We start from the raw sequence: 19,049 nt of genomic DNA, 5'->3' as shown, positions 1-19,049 counted from the left end.
TGGGAGCATCTTGCCAGATCCCAAATGTTCTCCCCAAACAAATGGGCTCAAGAGAGAGGTTTGGGCTTGAGCTGTTACTGAACCATCCATGCCTGGTCAGAGATGCTGCAAATAATAGAAGGCTGCACTCGAGTAATTGTTCTTTCTCACCCAAATTCAGCAAGTTCAAGAGAAAGCAGAAAGCAGCAGCGAAAATGTCTCCCACCCCTGTAACATGCCCAGGGCATACAGTCCCTCTTGCTCCCTGCTGGCAGAAGTCTCATTGCACCAACCCAAAACATTTTGCTCCACAGTTTTGGGGAAATGTTAATGAAAGAATATGAAGGCAAAGCTTCCTGCAGAACAAAGGGACTCTACAAAATCAGCAGAGACCTGAATCAAGGACAGCAAAAGCAAGCTGCAGCCAGGGGATCAGCCACCCATGACTCTGTGCCACTGTCACCTCCAACTCACAACACTCTGCCAGCACAAATCACCATCCTTCTGCAACATTTCCAAAGCCCTGGGTGACAGACTGCACAGTCCCAGCTCCCACGGTTCCTTTATCCCCTGTGACCCAGAGCTAACCTCAGCAGCAGAACAGGAACCATCCTGTATGATGGAAAATTAAACCATGGACCAAGCAAACAACTCGTCTCTTGTCACACAGCAGAACTTTCAGGATGCTCTAAAATGCAGTTCCTCCAACATTCACATCTTCTCTGTCTTTACCCCAACTTGGAGGTCCCCTCCAAAACCTCAGCAGCACAAATGCTATGGTGAGGCCCAGCCAGGCCTGTGGATGCTGCCACCAGGAAGATTCTGCTATTAGGCAGCAAGCAGAGCAGAATTTGGGGAGGGCACTCAGGTGGCTGCCTGGGTGCACCCCAGCTGCACCCCACAGCACCCCGAGATGCCCAGCAGAGAGCTGTGCCATTGCCTGCATAGCAGCACAGTGCCTCAGATAAAAACTCCCCACAGCCAGCACAGTGAATAAGATTACAACAAATATAAACTAATGATACAGCTGTCAAGACAGATTAGACTGCACAGTGTAAAAAATTGCAGGGCTGTTTAGTCACAACAATATAAGATTAATTTATCAATACAGCTTATGTGGCACTGGAGAGATAGCAAATTGAATAAGTGAATCTTTTCTACACCTTGCTCAAGGAGGGAGTCTCAGACCTGATGGGTGTATGGGGCTGGATACCAGTGAGGATCTGCAGGCAGCAATTGCCCAACAGGACAGGTTTGACACAGCCCAGGGGGATCTGCACCTTCATCCCAGGCTTAGGGGATGGCACATGTGCCACCCAAATGCACAGCTCTGCACCCATAAGCTCCTAAAGGTGCCGACCCTTCTGCAGTACCAGAGTGATGTTACTAAATCAAGACATCCAGAAACTGCTGCTGCTGCAGGCAGGAGCCCCCCAGAGCCTTTTCCATGGTCTCCTCCAAGTCCAGCATCACAGGACTGGAGCTGTCTGCGTAACCTCACCTTTCAGCTCTGTCCCACTTACATTGTGTACATGAGCTGGTGCACACAGGAATCCCAGGCTCTAACACAGGCAAAAATATGCACAGCCACAGCCACCCATTGGGGGCTAAGTCCTGGCAGAACCAGGCAAGCTTGCAGCCCTGAGAACATCTCTCATGAGTTCCCAAAATGCAAGAACACGACCCAGAGGCCCTCAGAAGGTGCTTCCCTACTCATCCCACCACTTCTACCCAAAGATTACAGCCCACATCTTTTCAGATCTCTCATGTGTTGTCATCTGTGGGTTAAAAAATGTGCAAGTAAGCAAATAGGTGCAGCAATAATGAGGCAAGGTTTCGATATGTGAAGGTGAGAGCACAGCAGCATCTGCCAATACGAAGGAAGCACCCGTTTCTATAAATATTGAAATCCGGTAATTATCATCATTAGAACTAGTTGTGATTTAGCCACAGCTCAATCCCAACAAGTAAGAATGGCATTTATTTGCCACAATTAGAACAGCTAAAAATACCTCCCAAACTTTGCCTGGTTCAGCCTTATCCCAGCAGGCTCAGCTCTGGGCAGGGAGAAAAGCAAAGCAGGGGATCACTTGGAGAACCATGCAGGGCTGAAAACACCCTGAAACACCCTGTGCTCTCACAGGGACACCAGGACACCAACACAAGGTCACCCCATCTTCCAGGAGCCCTTCATGGGAGCTCTGCTCCATGGCTTTCTCCCCAGCTCTGGTTCAGCCCAGCCCCACAGGGGTGGCTGTTCCCTATGCAAAGCAGCATTCCCTCTAGCAAGCTACATTTTCCATACCAAGAGCTTCTTTGCAGCTGCATCAAAAGGCACAGATTTGCTTTAAAAAGGCAAGCAGAAAAGCCTGGCTCAACCAAGCCATCCCACTGGCAGTGGGGAGCTATAGCCCTGGTGGCACCCAGAGGATCCAAACCAGCCATCACTGAAAGGCACATGGTTTCCTCACCTTGCAGGAACCTTGCAAGGAGCCTCCACACACTCAGCATTCCTCCCAGGCCCCATCTGAGTGCTGAAGGACTCTTAGAGCTCAGCATGCTGGACAGACAACTTCATGGATGAACCTCCTGGAAGACCTCATCCTTTCCAGTTTCTACAAGCAACTCCTCACACAAAATCCTGTGAGCAACACCAACCTGTCCTGTCCTTCCTCTGCAAAGTGACCAGAGGGCCATCACCTTTCCAGAAGCTTTAAACATGAAGGGACTTGGCCATCCTCCCTTGGGAATACATCTGCATTCCAGCTGCCACCAGCAGTTTCCCAGGCTTTTTCCCAATGATAAATAAATGCCTGTGAGGTGCAGATAAAAATCACAGGAGGCAGCACCTCAAAGCAATAAAGTCAACTCTCAGCTTCCTATCCAAGTCTACAATCCAGGAGAAAATCCCCATCTGCTGACACAGATCACCCAGGGCCATCTCCTCGTGCTCGTTCCAAGAGTAAAGATTTTCCCTGAGGAAACGTGGCCAGCTCCCCCAGCCAGGGATGTTCTTTCTGACAGTCACGGTGAATATTCCCCTGCTTATCCCATAATATCTGGCCAGGGCTGTGAAATGGCAGCTCAGCCAGTCTCTGTGTGCGGGGGTGAGTGATGAGATGCTGCTCCCTGCCAGGTCCCAAAAGTCCATCCCAGCCCCTGTGGCCTCCACCTGCTCCTCCCTGAAATGCCTCCAGCCCTGAGATTTCTCAGCCTCCCTCCACGGGTAATCTGACCTCTCTGGTGGCTTTTTTCCCTGCTCTGTTTGCTTCTGAACTCTCTCCAATTTGTCAATACTCCCATAATAAGGTGCCTCAAACTCAGACCACATTCCTGGACTTTTTTTTATTATTGTTTTGAGGGTTTCTGTTGTTTTGCTTTGCATTTTTTTCAGTGAGAATAGCCAGGTTGTAGCTCTGCTCCCACAGCTCCCCCTCTCCCCAAACACTGAGTTTAGGGCCCTAAGCCAGTTCTCAGTCCATTTGGCAGTGTCATACCCAAGGCAAACTGAACTAATTTTGAGAGTAAGATTTGGTGAGACACTATATCAAATGCTTTGCTAAATCCAAATATATTAGGATTTCCACGTTCTGCTCAGCCACTAATTTTGTGATTCCATCAAAAAGAAAAAGCAATCAGGTTTGTCTGGCAAGATTTATTCTTTCTAAATCCCTGCTGTTATTGCTCATGCTTTCCTTATCCTCTAGTGCTTCACTTTCTTAATACTGCAGGACTGGAAGCGTTTGCTGGAAATTTATTTTTGCTATTTATATGGATTTTGAAAACCTGCCTCTGCTCTCCTCCGCTGCCCCCTGCCTTTCCCACTGCTGTTTAGCATCCCTGTGCTCCCACCAAACACATCATCTCCTCCATCCTCCTCCCAAAGGCAGAGCACAGCAGCATCATAAGCCCAGTGCTAATACACAGCTCAGACTCAAGATACAGGAGAAAAACTAATTTAAAAAAGTGTTTGGCAGCAGGAGAAAGGTCTAAAGGAAACACCCAGCTGGGTCAAGCCCAGGTCCATCACAGAGCATCACCAAGAGTTAATATTAATGCCTGAATCAGCCAGCCTGAGCATATCCAGGTTTTTCTTGCAAATTTTCTGGCAGCCACAGTCAGGGTGATCAGGAAGAGCTGAGCCTCAGGGGACACAGGTCAGTGCCTTTCCAGGGGATGGACACAGTCCGTGCTGGGTCAGGGCCAGCACTTCTGTAAACCAAACCCTGAACCACTCATGCAGTGGAGGAGCTCCTCCAGGCCTGGGACTCGCAGAGAAGGGTCAGGAAAGGCTGCATTTCCCTGCTCTAGGCTGGTACCCCAATTCCCCATTCATACCTTGAGGACTGAGGTACTCAGAAATCCATATCACAAAGCACTGAGATCTCCTGCAGAGTTCCCCTCCCCAGTGAGCCAAGAAGAACCCTCTAAGTCCTGTGCTCACACAGCAGCTTTTCAGACAGCACCATGCCAAAACATCCCATGGGTGACCCCATCCCCACTCTGACTGTGCATCCACTGCTCTGTGGGAGCAGGGCAGAGCTGCCCCTGCATCCCAGGCTATCACTCACTCCTGCTCCTTGGAGGAAAAAGGCAGTTGTGTTGGAGTGCCACCCTGCTCACCAGGGTTAGCAAGACTCAGTGATCTGTACACCAAATAAACCTGCCTGGGTGCCAGCTGCCTGCACACCCTCGGGACACCCCAGCAAAGCAGCAGAACTTCCAGCCTGCCTCAGGGACAAGCCATGAGCTCCAGACAGCCTTTCCCATGGACACTGACACCTCCCCTGGCACATCCTAGCACACCCAGGTCATGGCACAGAGCTGATGCTTGGCTTTCCACACCTCCATCAGGTCAGGTGTCTGTCACACCCTGTGCCTCAGCTCCTGTGTGCTGTTTCAGGGGAAAAAACACAGCGTGGTCATCCCAGCAACCCAAAACTCAAACAGGGCATCAGCACCCAGCAGAAGGCCAGGTGAAAATTCCCCATTACTCAAGGGACCTCTGCTGCCCACAGCTCCTTCAGTGCCCACTGAAGGGAGCTTACACAGGGGCACAGTTAAACTAAGCTATGGCATGACCCCAAGCACTCAAGGGATAAAAGGAGATTTTTCTCTTTACTCCAGCTATTTTTACATCTCAGAAATGTGTCCTGGGGGAGTAGCCAACCCCAGGAACCCTGCTGAGGGCTAGGATACCAACACCCTCCAGTTTGCAGCCAGCTGGCTGCAGCCCAGCTGAAGATGACAGCCCAGCCCTGCTTGCAGAATGACCTTCCCCACAGGCAGCCAGGCAAAATGTCCTCCACCAGCTCCCACTGGCAAGTGAGTCCTGAAGGAACTGGTGGGAGGGATTAACCCACCCTGGACAGCTGCCCTCCATCACCCCATCCCTCCCCCCAGCCTCACCAGGGCCCAAAATTTACAGCACAGGTAGAGCAAGGGGGTCAGCAGTAGAAAACTAATGGGGATAGAGGATTTACAAGGAGGGGCTGGATTCGGGGGAGGCAGAGCAAAGCAGAGGGTGATTTACAGGGTCAGCAGCAATTTACACAGCAGGTACCACAGGGGAGACAAGGATTTACAGGGGCAGGGGAGAAGTGTATTTTATGGGTCTTTCCTGGGAAATGAGCATCTCCTTCCCCTGACCGCTGTGCCCCGGGGAGGGATGTGGGAGCTGATGGATCTCCAAGGAGCCTCCCCTTGTTCTGGAGGTCACAGACAGGCCATCAGAACCATCCCTATCCCAGCATGGCTGCATGCTGCAGCTGGTTTCTGCTTGGCCACAACAAGCTCTGGGTTATTCCAGCATGCCCTTGTCCCAGCACTGCCCCAGGGCAGTGTTCCAAGGGCAGCCTTGGTGCTCAGTGCCTCCAGGGAAGCTACAAACAAACCCTCAGACATCTCCTCCTGGAGTTAGGGGCCCTTCCTACCTCCTGGCAAGTCCCACCCTGGTTTCTCCCCCTGCCAAGGCTCCTCCTGTCACTGGGACGGGGCTGCCAGGCTGGGGACATGGTCATGGTCTGCTGTCCCTCCACCCCATGGTGGGTGCAGTGAGCCAGCCCCAGGGCCACCAGCACAGACACACACGAGTCACATCAGCCACTCTCCAGTCCCATTTCCCAGCTGCTTCTGGCCCCCAGTAGGAGCCAGGGGTTGGGATCAGCCCCACACATGACCCTGAGCACATCATTTTGGGCAAGCAGGCTCTTTCCCTGTCCCTCCGCATCTGGCCCCCCACTCCTGAATTGCAGCAGGGCTGGTGAGGGACACACTCCTCAGCACACAGCACAAAATGTGAGGGGTGGCAGCATGTTTGGGTCTCCAGCTACCACAAATGTCCCAGCCCTGGCTGTCCTGAGGTGGCAGGTGCCAGGCTGGGCACAGAGACACGAGGGTGACACCTGGCCTGCTCACACTGCACTGAAGCAAGGAAAGGAAAGAAATAGATTGGGAAAATTGTCCCAGCACAGCAACTCCACCATGTTGTGACCTCACCTTGGAGCACCCTGTGGCTGGTCTCTGCCAGTCCAGGAGGTGACAGCTCAGCTTCACATCCCAGAGTGAGCCAGGACACACACCCTGCTGCCCCCAGCTGCTCCCTGCCACTGGTACAAGGCACAGGCTGCCCCTCCAGAGGTGACATTTGCAGCACGTCATGGCCTGGGGACCAAAGCTTCACCCATGCCAGCTGGAGGGTGCCCCCAGGTGATGTGCCACCCCACACCTTTCATGCTCCTACATTTGCTCCCCAAAAAGAGGCTTGCAAAACAAGAAGTGGCGAGGCTGATCCTAGAAGAGCCAAAAAAAGGGAGAATTCACTCAGAATTTCATCTCATTCTCCAGACACTCCCCTATTTTGTAACAGATACAGGAGGCCACATGCTAAACAAGTGCAATCCCTGCAGGACTGCAAACCCCAGCCTCTTGCAGCACTGGGCTGCTCAGACAGGGGTGCAATTACACTCATGCCACGAGCAGAGAGAGGGATGGAACAGCTTTAAGCATTGACCATAGACATCCATGAAAGCATCGAGCACTGCCCAGGTCTGGTGTGGCATAAAACAGGTGAAAATAAAGCTGTGAGCAGCCTAAACAAAGCTAGAGAAGTTCCTCTCTTCCAGTCTGGAGAGATGCAGCTTTGGCAGCCCAGACAGGTCACACTGGGCAATATCCCAATGTGTAGGAGCCCAGGCAATGTCCCATCGTTTGCAGGTGAGGACTCACAGCCCAGCTGATCCCACAGATCCTCAGAGAGACACTTGGGCAGCATCCCAAACAAGCTGCTCCCCTTCTCCATGTAAAATTTCAGAGAGGCACAACAGCAACACTCAGCTCGCAGCCACCAGAACCACAGACAGCAGCAACACCACTGCCCCCCTCCTGCTCCCCCAAAGTTTGACTAAAGCTCAGGAGTATCTTTGCTTTTATAAATCTCTGCCTTTTAATGATGGCTTCAAGGCTCAGAGAAAAAAAGACCCATTAAACTCACTGAATAAGTTAATGGGGCAGAGAGAATCCATTTCAAAGCCACCCCAGGCTATTTTCCTCTGGAGCTAAAGCCTGAATAAGCAAAAAGGAAAAATTAAAACTGTACAGTGCTTTGCCAATAAATAACCCCCAGTGTAATCTGCTACCAGGCAGGCTTCCATTTGCAGAGATAATAGGATGCAGATCAGCTGCAAACCACCTCCCCTTGCAGAGACCACCACCTTTTGATTGCAATTAGCTGTGCTGAAGCAGGAGCTTCCATCTCCTGCCTGTCCCCTTCCACGTGCCTGAGCAGGAGGGGATGACATATCCTGCAGGAAATGCCAAAATCCAGCACTGGGCTCTGCAATTCCCAGCATCAAAGCTCCAGGCACACACCCCTGCTTCTCTGCCTCATTTTCCCCAAGCTGTCCCTTCATCCCTGTCTTCTCCCCCTCCTTCAGCAGCAGCACTGTGGGTCCATCCCTCACCCATCAACCAGAGCCCACACACAGCTGCTCCTCCCCAAACACTTAAAAAAACAAGTGCATGTCCCAGAGAGCAGCAAAAAAATATAAAAATCCCTGCTTGTAAACGTTGATCCCACTAGACACAGTTTGTTTACTATTTAATATTTGAAGATGTTAATTAAGTCTCAGAATAAATAAATATATGCTACCCATGCCTTTTGGAAGGCAGGGATCCTTCCCTTGGGGCCAGAACATGCTGGGTGCTGGGCACTCTGCTGGGTCTGGGGACAAGCCTGGGGCAAAGCCTGAGCATCCCACCAGCATCCCTCGGGAAGGAAAGGCTGGGAGCATCAGACACCTCAAGTCCTGGAAGGGAGCACGGGCAGGACAGGGCACAGAGAGGAGCATTTCCAGGCAGGGGGGCCCATAGGGGCTCCTCTTAACCCTGGGATGGGATCTCAGCTACAAGCAAGGAGCCAAGGGCTTGTGCTCCCTAGAGGATGAACCCACGAAGTGCTGAGGGTCACAGACACCACCACCATCCCCGCAGCGCCCCGGCAGCCAGGGCTGCTCCAGCGACCAGCTACAGACACTCACATCCCTCCCAGCTGCCCAGAGCCAGGACAGGCAACCCACACAGCTCCTTACCTGAGAGCATCCCTGCTCCAGCTCCTCCCAAAACCAACACGCAGCGCCTTCCCAGCAGCAGCGAGCGCTGCCTCCCTCACACACAGCCCCCCACGCCTCTCAACATCCACAGCCCGGCTCTTCCACCTGATACCTCTTCAGCCTCTCCCAGATCCGCTCCAGCTGCATCCTGCACCTCGCCATTAACCCCCACAGTGCCGGCCCTGCAGAGCTCCTCATTGCCCCTCCCTGCCCAGCCATCATCCCTGCACCCCCCTGCCCTGCCTGCACCCCTCGGGCTCAGGCTTTGCTTTGGTGCTCCCAAGGACACCCTTCAGCATCTGCCCCGACCTGAAACGAGGGGCACAGCATTTCCAAGGGAGCTGTTCTGATGCTGATTCAGCTCTGTGCCACTTTGCCCTCTCCCCTGCAGAGTCTGGGACAGCCTGTGAGGCTGGAAGCACTGATGTGTGCAGAGTCCCTGTGAGGCTCAAAAGAGGAAATAGTCCCCAGTAAGATTCATCTTCTCTGAACAGGCACAAAGAGAGCCCCAGGAGGAAGGGATGCCTTCAGCAGGCTGGGGAGCTGGGAGCACACAGCATCCTTGACCCTGTGTCCCACTAAACTTTGCCCCACAGGCTGCACAGCAGCAATGACCAAATGACTTGGGGGGCCTCCACCTTACTTTTCCTGGGAAAATTTTGGCTGGGAGAGCACAGACAAAGCCAGGATCCACCTCACTGCCCCAGGAACACCCATCCACATCCTGGGGGAAAGAGTTTTGAGGACAAGAGAGATTTTTCCAGCCACAAAAGTCACAGAGCTCCCCACAGGCAATCCCGTCTGTACTAATATTAATAATAAGTAACAAGGGATGCCCAAGCTGGCCTTGTCTGCCTGGATTAGGAGCAGGCAGCCCAAAGGAGCAGTTGCACAGCTGGATCACAGACTGGAGAGCCAGAACTCCTTGTTCCCAGCCCAGGTCACTACACAGCATTTCCATGGAGAGCATGGGATGGGGGATGAGGCCAGGGCTGCTCCGGGAGCAGAAGGAAATTCAGCAGCTGCAGGCACCCAAGATCTCCCCCATGTGGCTTCATGTCCTGGCAGGGTCAGGAGTTGAGTTAGAGCCTGGCATTTCTGCAGCTCAGCTGAGCATTCATATTCCTAATTTATCCTGGCAAAACCCTGAGCATGCAGGGTCCTCTGCAGCAGCACTCAGATTCCCAGCATCTGTTTGAGCATTTCCACATTAACATTTCCTAGTGGGAACCTCCTGGTGAGAACTAGTTAAGAGACAGCCTTGCACAATCTAGAAGGATGGGGACTTCACCCTGCTCACATCCTACCCACTTCTCAGTCCCCCAGGGACAGTGCAGAGCTGCCAGCAAAGGCCCCAGTGCCCTGACCCTTCCCAGCACAACTGAGCCCAGCACGGAGCTGTAGGAGAGCTGCAGGCAAGAGGCTGCACGAGGGGCAGCACTTGGGCTCAGCCTCCCCCTGCATCCCTCCCTGGGATCCCAGGACCATTTAGCTGTCACTTCAACAAGCACTGCAGTCAGGAATAAGCACCCCAAACTGCACATGGGCTGTCAAACTCCCTTAGGAATCCTTCCTGACCTCTCTGCTCCACTGCTGGGAATTTTGTTTTTATTTAAAAGGCAGTTTTTATTTAGGCAGACCGAAGCTGGGGGTGACGTCACATGCAGGTACAGGAGGGGCACGGTCACTACAGGCTCCACTGTCCACCACACCAAAACACTGGGTGGCAGCTGGAGGAAAGCTGGCTGTACTCATGGCTCTGGCTTCTCCTTCAGCTCCTCAACTGCTACAGCACATGAAAACAAGCTAAAAATACAGCACATATTTTCCTGCTCCCGCCCTTCCAGGCAAGCCAGCTCTCACACAGAGGGGAACAGGGAAGGCACCCCAGTTTCTTGGGGTCTGGAAACTGGGTAGTACGTGGTGGATGGGAACACCCGAGGACACAGCACAGCAGGGTTGGTGGAGCTGCCCTGTGAGCTGGGCACTGTTTCCAGTGCAGTGTTCCAAGGGGACTCCAGAGAGATTTTAGTCCCCCTTTCTTCAACTGAAATGAAGCCCAGGCCCTGAGCAGCATCATGGCTCTAACCCAGGATCCATCACCCACTCCCCAACGCACATCCACCCAAATGTTGCCTCTACCATCATGCTGGGGGTCCATTTGCTGTTGCATTGCAGGACCACAGGGTGTCACAGCCTTTGCATCATGCTGGCAGCCCTTGGCAATAGCCAGCAGGGAAATAACCAGCCCCTCTTTGGCCCAGCTGCCAGGGAAAATGAGAAAATCCCATGAGTTGCACAAGGAGGATGTCACAGGGTCAAGGCCCTCACTCACCCTTGCTCTGTCTCACACCAGTCTCTTCTCAGCCTTCCTCCCTTGGAGAAGGACATGTGGTCTCTTTAGCTCTCTGATCTCCATCCAGCCTGTGCAGCAGAGTTTTAATCAAAGGAGCAAAGAACATTTTACCTACTCTGGAGGCCCCCAGAGACAGCTCTCAGCGTGTGCCCTCTTGTCTCTGCCTCCAGGATTTCTCCACACACCTCTCTCATGTCTGCTAAACACAACAGGACCAATAGAACGGCCTTGTTTATCCTTCCCTCCATGCTTGGCCTCTCCCTAAACCCTGGCCAGTGCTGGGCTAAATGATCTCCATCCTCACTCTGCTCCTTGCAGGCCAGCTCCACTACTGCTCCGTGCCTCAGCTTCCCCACCAGTAAAATGGACAAACCTATCAGAGGTTTCCTGGTAGGATCACAGCCAGAAGCTGGTCACAGGGCAGGTCACGACCCCGATCAGGCTCTGCTTGCCCAGCAACACCTTCTCACTGCACCTGCTGGGACTGGGCCATTACCGTCCAAAAAGCTGCAAAGCACCTCAACTCACACACAGGCTGGAGCTGTATCTTGCAGCACTGGTGAAAGAGCCGTGGGTAGGTGGGGATGCACTGACCACATCCTCCAGCAGCGGCACAGAAAAGAAAGCCACGACCCAGCAACCCACTCGGCTCCTAGGGGAGCATCCGACACCAGCGGGTGCCCACGCAGGAGCGGGGATGCCGAGTTAAGTGATCCAAGAGGGGTCCAGCAGCACGGGCACCCAGAGCAAATCTTTGCAGCGTGACCGCGAGCAGGCGGTGAGCCGGTCCCCGGAGCTCCGGGTCCCCGGAGCCGGCCGTGCCCGCGCATCCCGCATCCCGGAGCCCGGCCGTGCCCGCGCACCCCGCATCCCGGAGCCCGGCCGTGCCCGCGCATCCCGCATCCCGGAGCCCGGCTGTCTGCCGCTGCCGCTTGCCCTCTAGCGGCACAGCCGCCTTTAGACGGGAGCAGCGGAGCGGAGGAGCCGGGATGCGCCGGGCCGAGCGGCCGGGGCTGGGCCGGGATGCGCACGGGGCGGAGGCTCGGCCGGGCGCTGTGGAACATCCCCGGGGCTGCTCGACTGCCAGCGCTCCTGCAGCAACAGCCTGGGTCCGGACCGTGTCCTCTCTGGAGGATGACGGGGACAGCCGTGGTGCCGGTGCTGCACGCGTGGCTCTCAGGAGAGCCACGAGAGGTGAGCGAGCTGCTGGTCCTCATCTCCTTAGGTGGGCGATGTCCAAGTGCAGCACAAAGTGCAGCCTCTGAGCAAGGAACTCGCCCACAGCACCTCCTCGATGACAGCTTTGCTGTGCACCCCTTGGTGCACAGGGGAGAGCAAGAGGATTTGGGGGAGAGCAGAACCCACAGGCTGCTGTCAAACACCTGCTTAGAAAGCACCTACAGCACCTGTCGAAACCCCATCTGCAGGAAACACTAAACTACTGCTATTCCACAGTGCCTGCTAGTAACACTCGGAGTTACAAGCACTACTAACACTCCCTTTAGAAACATAGCAGGCTTAGGGCTTGTTTTACTTCCCACTTGTCAGCAGCCCCCTAAATGGATGCACCAAATCCAGCCATAAACTCCTGGACAACACCAAGCAGGAGCTCTTCACCCAGCAGGACAAGCTGGTGTGCCAGGGTGGCACTGGGAAGCTTCACCAGGCTCAATCTACCTGCAGGGCTCCCCAAAGGCGATCCCATGGGACATCTCAGGGACTGTTTTTGGGGTTCACTGAGGGGGCTCAGCATTGCTGGGTGCATGGGTGGTCACAGGGCTGTGGGAGATCTTGAGCAACCTCATGCCAAAGCACATGAAGATGCTTTGCTTCACAGGGGTGAGCTAATAACGTAAACCAGACCCAGAGAGCTTTCCCTGACTGAGCTCTACAAAAACCCTTAGACAGAGGCAACACCCCTCAGAGCCTGCAAATACAACAAGGCAGCTCCTTCCTCAGCCTCTTCTTCCTCCCATTAAACATCTGTCCTAGACCTGAAACACCTCTGTCTCACCTCTCCAAGTGTAAGGAGACAAGCCATCAGTCAGAACCAATTTAGACCTCCCCAAAACCTGCAGGACATGAGGACTTGGGACATGTCACATGCACCCTGAAACCATCTGGGCCACCAGCTCCTCCTGTCAGGTCAGTAGCTCAGGCCCCATGTTTGGCTCAGAAAGAGTCTGGGAAGTGCTGGCAGGCACCAAAACTATCTCCTTCCCGAAGAAATACCTGACATCACCTGTGCCCAGAAAGTGCCTCTCTCCAGGATTGGTCAGCAGAGAGATCGACAGTCAGAGCAGGGCAAGGAGCCAAGAGCCAGCCCACAGGAAAGGGGGAGGATACAGATCAGTGCTCCTGGCTTAACTCATCTCTAGAGCATCAAGACCATAAATCTCAGCCCAACTCTTTGTCCCAAATATCTCTGCACCCTTTTCTGTCCTCAAAGCTTGGTGCTGCACCCACCTCCCCCATCCTGACATCCTTGAGGATAGACGCTCTGCATGAACAAGAGCCCTGCAAATCCAAGATGGATTGAATTAGGGACCTTTTTGATCATCTCTGGAGCAGCCAAAGCCTCTGGGACCAGGAGATGGGAGGCTTTGGGAATGCAGAGCTCTTCGTCTCTGGAGAGTAATAGTATACAAAGCATACTGGGCACAATGTAGCTGATTCACAGAGAGGAGAAAAGTTTGTGCCTGTTGTCTGAAGCAGAGCAATCAATAATTTGAGCATCTCAGGAGACTTTCTCATGGCTGCTTGGGTCACCAACACAAGTTCTGCTCTCTCCAGCCCTCCCAGGAGGAGGCATGCCCTTTCTTGCTTGCTTCCTTCCCAGACACAGGCACACAGGAGCATTCCCTGTGCCTCAGCTCTCCCTGCACCAGCAGGGAAGGGGTGCTGCTGCTCCGAGCACCCCCTCGCTCTCCCCCTCTCCACATGCTGCAGCTCCCGCGCAGCGAGTGGGGGCTGCGCTGCCGCTCCCCCCACAGCTCCCAGCGCTGACGTGGCTCTCCCACCCCCGGCCAGGCCCACGGCATGGAGCAGATGCTGCCACGGACTTGTGGGACAGCCTGATGGGGAAGAATGAAAATGCTCCTCTTGTCTATGGAGGAGAGCAAGATGCTTCCTCTTGGCCCTGCCAGCGGGAGCCAAAAATCCTGCTCCCACTGTGCTCCACAGAGGAGCAACTCAATCTCCTCTTGGGTTGCTCAGAATTCATCTCACCTTGCTGAAAGCAGCTACAAGCTGCACAGATGCACTCTGACTGCTCACCCATCAAGTGTATTTTACCATGAGAGCCCCCACTCTCCCCAGCGAGGCTGGGTAAGGAGCAAGGATTTTTGTACCGGGGACATCTCCCTACCTCGAGGGAGCCCAGGGGTGACACACGCCGGCCACCGCCGCCTGCCTAGCAGCATCTCCGCAGTGCCATAGCAACAGCTGAGAAGTAGGGAGGCCCAGATGGCAAAACTCCTCCGTCTGTCCTTCCCCACGCGCGCTGCCGGCACGCGGGCACTGCCCACGCTGCCAGCGGGGTGAGCCCCCGGCACCCCGACACCGGACAGCCCCGCGTGCCAGCCAGCCCCCCGCTGGGCCAGGGCTGGGGACCCACCGTGCCAAACATGCCAGCTGCTCAGGGGAAGGGGCTCTGTGCCACAGGAGCTCCGGGATCAAAGTTCTGCCTGTGCATCTGGTCGTGCGGTGAGTAAAGCCCGTGTCACAGGGGTGAGCATCTCTGTAAGTCACACCTGGCTGGGGACACAGCAAAGGTCACCCAGCTCACAGGAACAGCGATGGCATAGACATGCCCCAACCCCATGGTGACCTCTCCTGAAATTGGGAGGGGGAAGCACAGAGCATGACTCCAAACTGGAGTCCAAGCTGCCTCTCTGGCTAGACAGGGCTGCTGGCAGTGCTCACAGGATCTGTGTGCAGGGTCGTGTCTCCAGGGATGCAACTCAAAATCAGGTACGTTTCTGGGCATGCTGGGAAAGGGCACAGGGACATCAGCCAACCCAGCCTCCTCTTCATTCATCTTAGGGCAGGAGCCTCCTGCCTTTCCCCTGCCTCACGTCTGACCTGGCACCACCTGGCCTTGCAAGGTGGTGTGTTACTGTCCCCTTCAGCCCAGCCAGGGCAGGAGCCACCCAGCCCTGACTTTTACCAAAAGGAGGATGTGTGGGAAGCCTGAAGCACCAGCAATTGAAGCAAAGGCCATTCCTTTGAAGGGTGCAGCAGGTGGCTCGATGGTGGGGTACCACACTGAGGGCACCCACAGGGCTGGCCTGCCCCACCATCCTCCTTGGGCAGCACTACAGTCTGGTTGTCCCCTGTTCCTCTTCTGTTGTCCTCACCAGCCACTGAGAAGTTATTTGACCCAAAGCTCCTGATACCTCAACTCAATGCTGGGTTGGGGTGGGCTGGCATGGAGGGGTTTTGCCCTCCCTCAAGGGGGTGACATAGACAAGCCCTCCAAGATGGCTCGTATTGCTTTTGTAAGCCAGCTCTCTGAATGGGCTCTGGCAATCTCTCATCAGCAACACTCAAGCCCTGATTTGGAAGCTGAGCTCTCTTTTGGACGTGAATATGGCTCTGCCTGGTCGCAGGGTTGTTTCACCACCCCACACTCCATTTGCTTTTTCACCAGCTACAAGATGGAGCAGCGACCACCACCTTCCCTGGGGCCTGTGGGGAGGTTCCAGCTGGGGCACTGCATCCCTCAGCCACTGGGACAGGACTGAGCCCCCCTGCTCACCCCCAGCCCAGTGGGAGAAGGTGCTTTTGCCCACTGGCTGCCCACAAGCTGCCTAACGAGGCCAAATCCCCCGAGAGCATGGCAAGCAGGGGGAAAACACTGTTCTTGCCCAGCTGAATCAGACTCACATGCCAGGAGTGATTCAGCCATGACCAGGCTGGGCTCCTAGGCACCCTCACCCCAACACCCATGATGTCAGGGCTGGCAAGGAGAGGCCTGACATCAGCCTGAAAGGGTGCAGGACCTGATGCCTTCCGCACAAGAGCATGAACGTGGTTCAAGTCTGGCTCGCAGCAGTGACCCTTTTGCTGGGAAGCATCCCTCTCACATAAATCAACCCTCTGCTCCCAGAAATATCCCCTGTAAACCACCACTGCCTTCCCTGTAAGCACAGACCCTTGTGGAAAGTTTTCATTCGTGCACAGTCTCACCCTGAGAGCATTTTGGGGCTCACCCCAGCCCTGTGCCTCAGCCCTCCCAAGCCCAAAAAGGGAGGCACAGGTCCAGCAGCGATGCAGGGGGTGGAGGAATGTGCTTTGCTCAGTATAAAGCAGAGAGGCATACGAATTCCAGCAAAAAACTGGCACCTTCTTCTCCTTCCCCAACTTAAAAGAAGCTCCTTTCCAAAAAAAATACCCAATATCTGTTTCTGGAGTTGTCCATTTGGGTTTTTTCTATTCCCCCATTCCATTTTATGGACTGCTTATCAGCATTTTTCATTTTCAAAGCAGTAAAGACATTTTCTGGGCACAAAGCACTCGTGTAATACTACCTCTCACAGCAGTTCAGATGTCTGTGCATCTGACAAGGCAGAGTCGCTCACGCTGGTAGCTCCCAAACCCTTCCCTGCCTTTCCTGCTGCTCCCCGCCCCTCAAAGGGTTAAAACTAAACCACAACAAACAGCGAGCACAGGGAAAAAAACACGAGTTTCTCCGACTTCCCCAGCATCACCCTCATCCCTCCAGCATCACAGGGAAAACACTCCAGCACCGCGACGCAGGATAAATATGGGGCAGTTGGAAGGGGAGTGTTCCATTAGCTCCCCCCATCCACTTTCCCCATTCCTGCTGTTTGTGTGGAGGTTTGCTGGGAAGGGGAAGGCAGGGCTGTGGATTCAGGGTCAGTGACCTGCTGAAAACCTGCTTGGGCATCACATGAACCCGTAAGCAAGCAGGGGGAAAGCAGCTCCCGTCATCTTTACCCAGCAAAGGTGATGAGCAGAGCTGCAAGAGATGCACTGCAATTACTCCATGGCTCTGCTGCAATTGCACTGTGAGCAAATAGAACAGCCTCAGGAAGAGACCCAAAGCCCTCTGCCTCCATGCAACCATGCCATCGAGGTGAAAAAAATTAAATAAATAACCCTCCATTACTCATTTCAAACCTTGCTGCATTTAACTGCCAGAATAAAGGATTCCACCTCTTCTCTGCTCAACTCCCACTGGCAACTTGCTCTGGGGGCTACATTTCCCTAAATGCTCACATTTCAATTAGCATTAGAATAATGAAATGGCTCAGAGTTCATCTCACCCAAAAATGTACTGGAAAATAAAGAGCAGAGATTGGAAGCAATGAGGAATTTTTTTTTTTTTCCCTCACACACACAGAGCATGATGGATTCAGAAGAAGGAAATATATTCCTTTCTTGACTCCACACTGATGAGATTAACATGGGCTTTGCTAACTGCCTCTCCAAACAAGGATAATGCAACTTCTAGTTGATTTTCCAGATAAACAAGCATGCAAACAAACGCACTGTGCTCAACTAAAAATATCTCGCTACTCCGATGCTTCTTCCCACTGCCACCACCCCGAACCTGAAACGCACAAATCCTATCGTGGCACCACGACAAGTTACAAAATTATAACGATGTGAATTAAATAAGCTACTTAAGGGACATCTTAATGTCCTATTTTTTTTTTCTCCTCTTAAAAATGCAAAACCGCATATCCCCAGATACACTCAGCCAGGGCAGAGAAAGGGAGTCTTTTCTGATGTGGGAATGTAAAAAATAATGACATTTTAACTGGATACTAAGTCTCAAGAAAGAGAAAACAGTTCAGAACTTGTTTTTCTTGCCCAATTTGGGTAAATATGTGGTGGTGTGTGGCTGTGGCGTCCGCGCTCCCCTTGCAAAAGCCAACAGTTAAAGGAAGCAGCAGCTTTAGCATCTTCGCCTGCTGCTCTCTCTTCTGCTAAGGAATTAGATCTCATTTACTTTATTCCTCTTAAGCCTTGGCCAAACTGTTGCTGGGCTTTTTATGGTTTTTTTCAGGGGGGATGGGGTAAGGGAAAAGCCAGATCTGCATCCTCTGCCCGGGGAGTCGGGCTGAGCCCAGACAGCGCAGCGATGCCGGGGGCACCTGAGCCCCGCACGGGCAGCCCAGCCCGCACCCTGCCGCGGAGGGGGAGCCCTGGGGGACCCCCACTTACATGGAAGTGATGTTCCTTGAGATGTCCGTGATATTGATGCTCGTGTTGCCATTGCTGCTGCCTGAATCCTGCCCTTCCAAGAGAGGGAAGAGGTTCCCATCATCCGGCTTCTTGCAATTGATGTCTGTCTTGCTGCAAAGACAATTAGCAGGGCAAGCCAGCACCGAAAGCAGATAGTCTCCCCAAATGCTCCAGAGCAAAAAAACCCTCCAGAAAGTGCACTTGGTAGGGCAAAGAGAGACATCCATCTCCGATTGCTGCTTCTAAAAAAGAGGAGGAGGAGGAAAGGGGGGATGGAGGGAGGGGAAGGGGGGGAAAGGGGGAAGGAAACAAAGACAGAGGGAGGAAAAAGAAAAAAAAAAAAAAAACAACAACAACAACAAAACCTCAAGCGATCAGCTGCAAAAATCCTCCAGCAGATGAAATCATGCTGGCAGCTGGCTGGGAGAGGCTGTAATTCCCGCTAGGGCAGCGGCCGCGGCCGCGGGCGGGGATGGATGCATGCCGGCCCGGCCGCCCGCCGCTCCCGCAGCCGCTCCGGAGGATCGCAACGGGAGGCTAGGGAGGGAGGGATGGGAGGGGAGGAAGGGAGGGAGAGAAGCAGCCGGGGAAATAAATAAATAACAAAAACGGTGCGAAAGTCACCAAGTCCCACCTACTGGGCAGAATTAAAATTGACACACCTGCAAAAAAAACAGACAGAGGGAGAGGAGGGGGCGATCTCCCCTTCCCATCTCTTCCCTCCCCCGGCCAGGCCAGCCCTGCTGCGGCGGGCACAAAAAGCAGGGGAGGAGGAGGAGGAGGAGGAGGAGGAGGAGGAGGAGGAGGAAGGCTTGCAAAGAGAACTGGGCTCCGCAATAAAAAGGATTCCCCACCCCCCTCCCTTCTCCGCTAAAATCAGTGGAGGAGGA

At 53.8% G+C, this 19,049-nt stretch overlaps 1 protein-coding gene across 3 annotated transcripts in view; it reads right to left on the bottom strand.

Annotated features, from left to right (window-relative positions):
• Positions 1–18,708, bottom strand: part of NTRK3 (neurotrophic receptor tyrosine kinase 3) — a 201,840-nt gene extending 183,132 nt beyond the window's left edge. For 2 of the 3 annotated variants that reach the window (XM_021530338.3, XM_021530339.3), the window contains exon 1: positions 18,139–18,708. In XM_021530338.3, the coding sequence (XP_021386013.1) occupies positions 18,139–18,386 (248 nt within the window). In that variant the 5' untranslated portion in view covers positions 18,387–18,708. The remainder of the gene's footprint in view (positions 1–18,138) is intronic. The other variant, XM_021530340.3, reaches the window with a different exon arrangement.
• Between the last annotated feature and the right edge of the window lie 341 nt (positions 18,709–19,049).

The sequence above is a fragment of the Lonchura striata genome, chromosome 11 (assembly GCF_046129695.1).
Source record: "Lonchura striata isolate bLonStr1 chromosome 11, bLonStr1.mat, whole genome shotgun sequence".
Taxonomy (NCBI): domain Eukaryota; kingdom Metazoa; phylum Chordata; class Aves; order Passeriformes; family Estrildidae; genus Lonchura; species Lonchura striata.
This window is presented reverse-complemented; position numbering and strand designations above follow the sequence as displayed.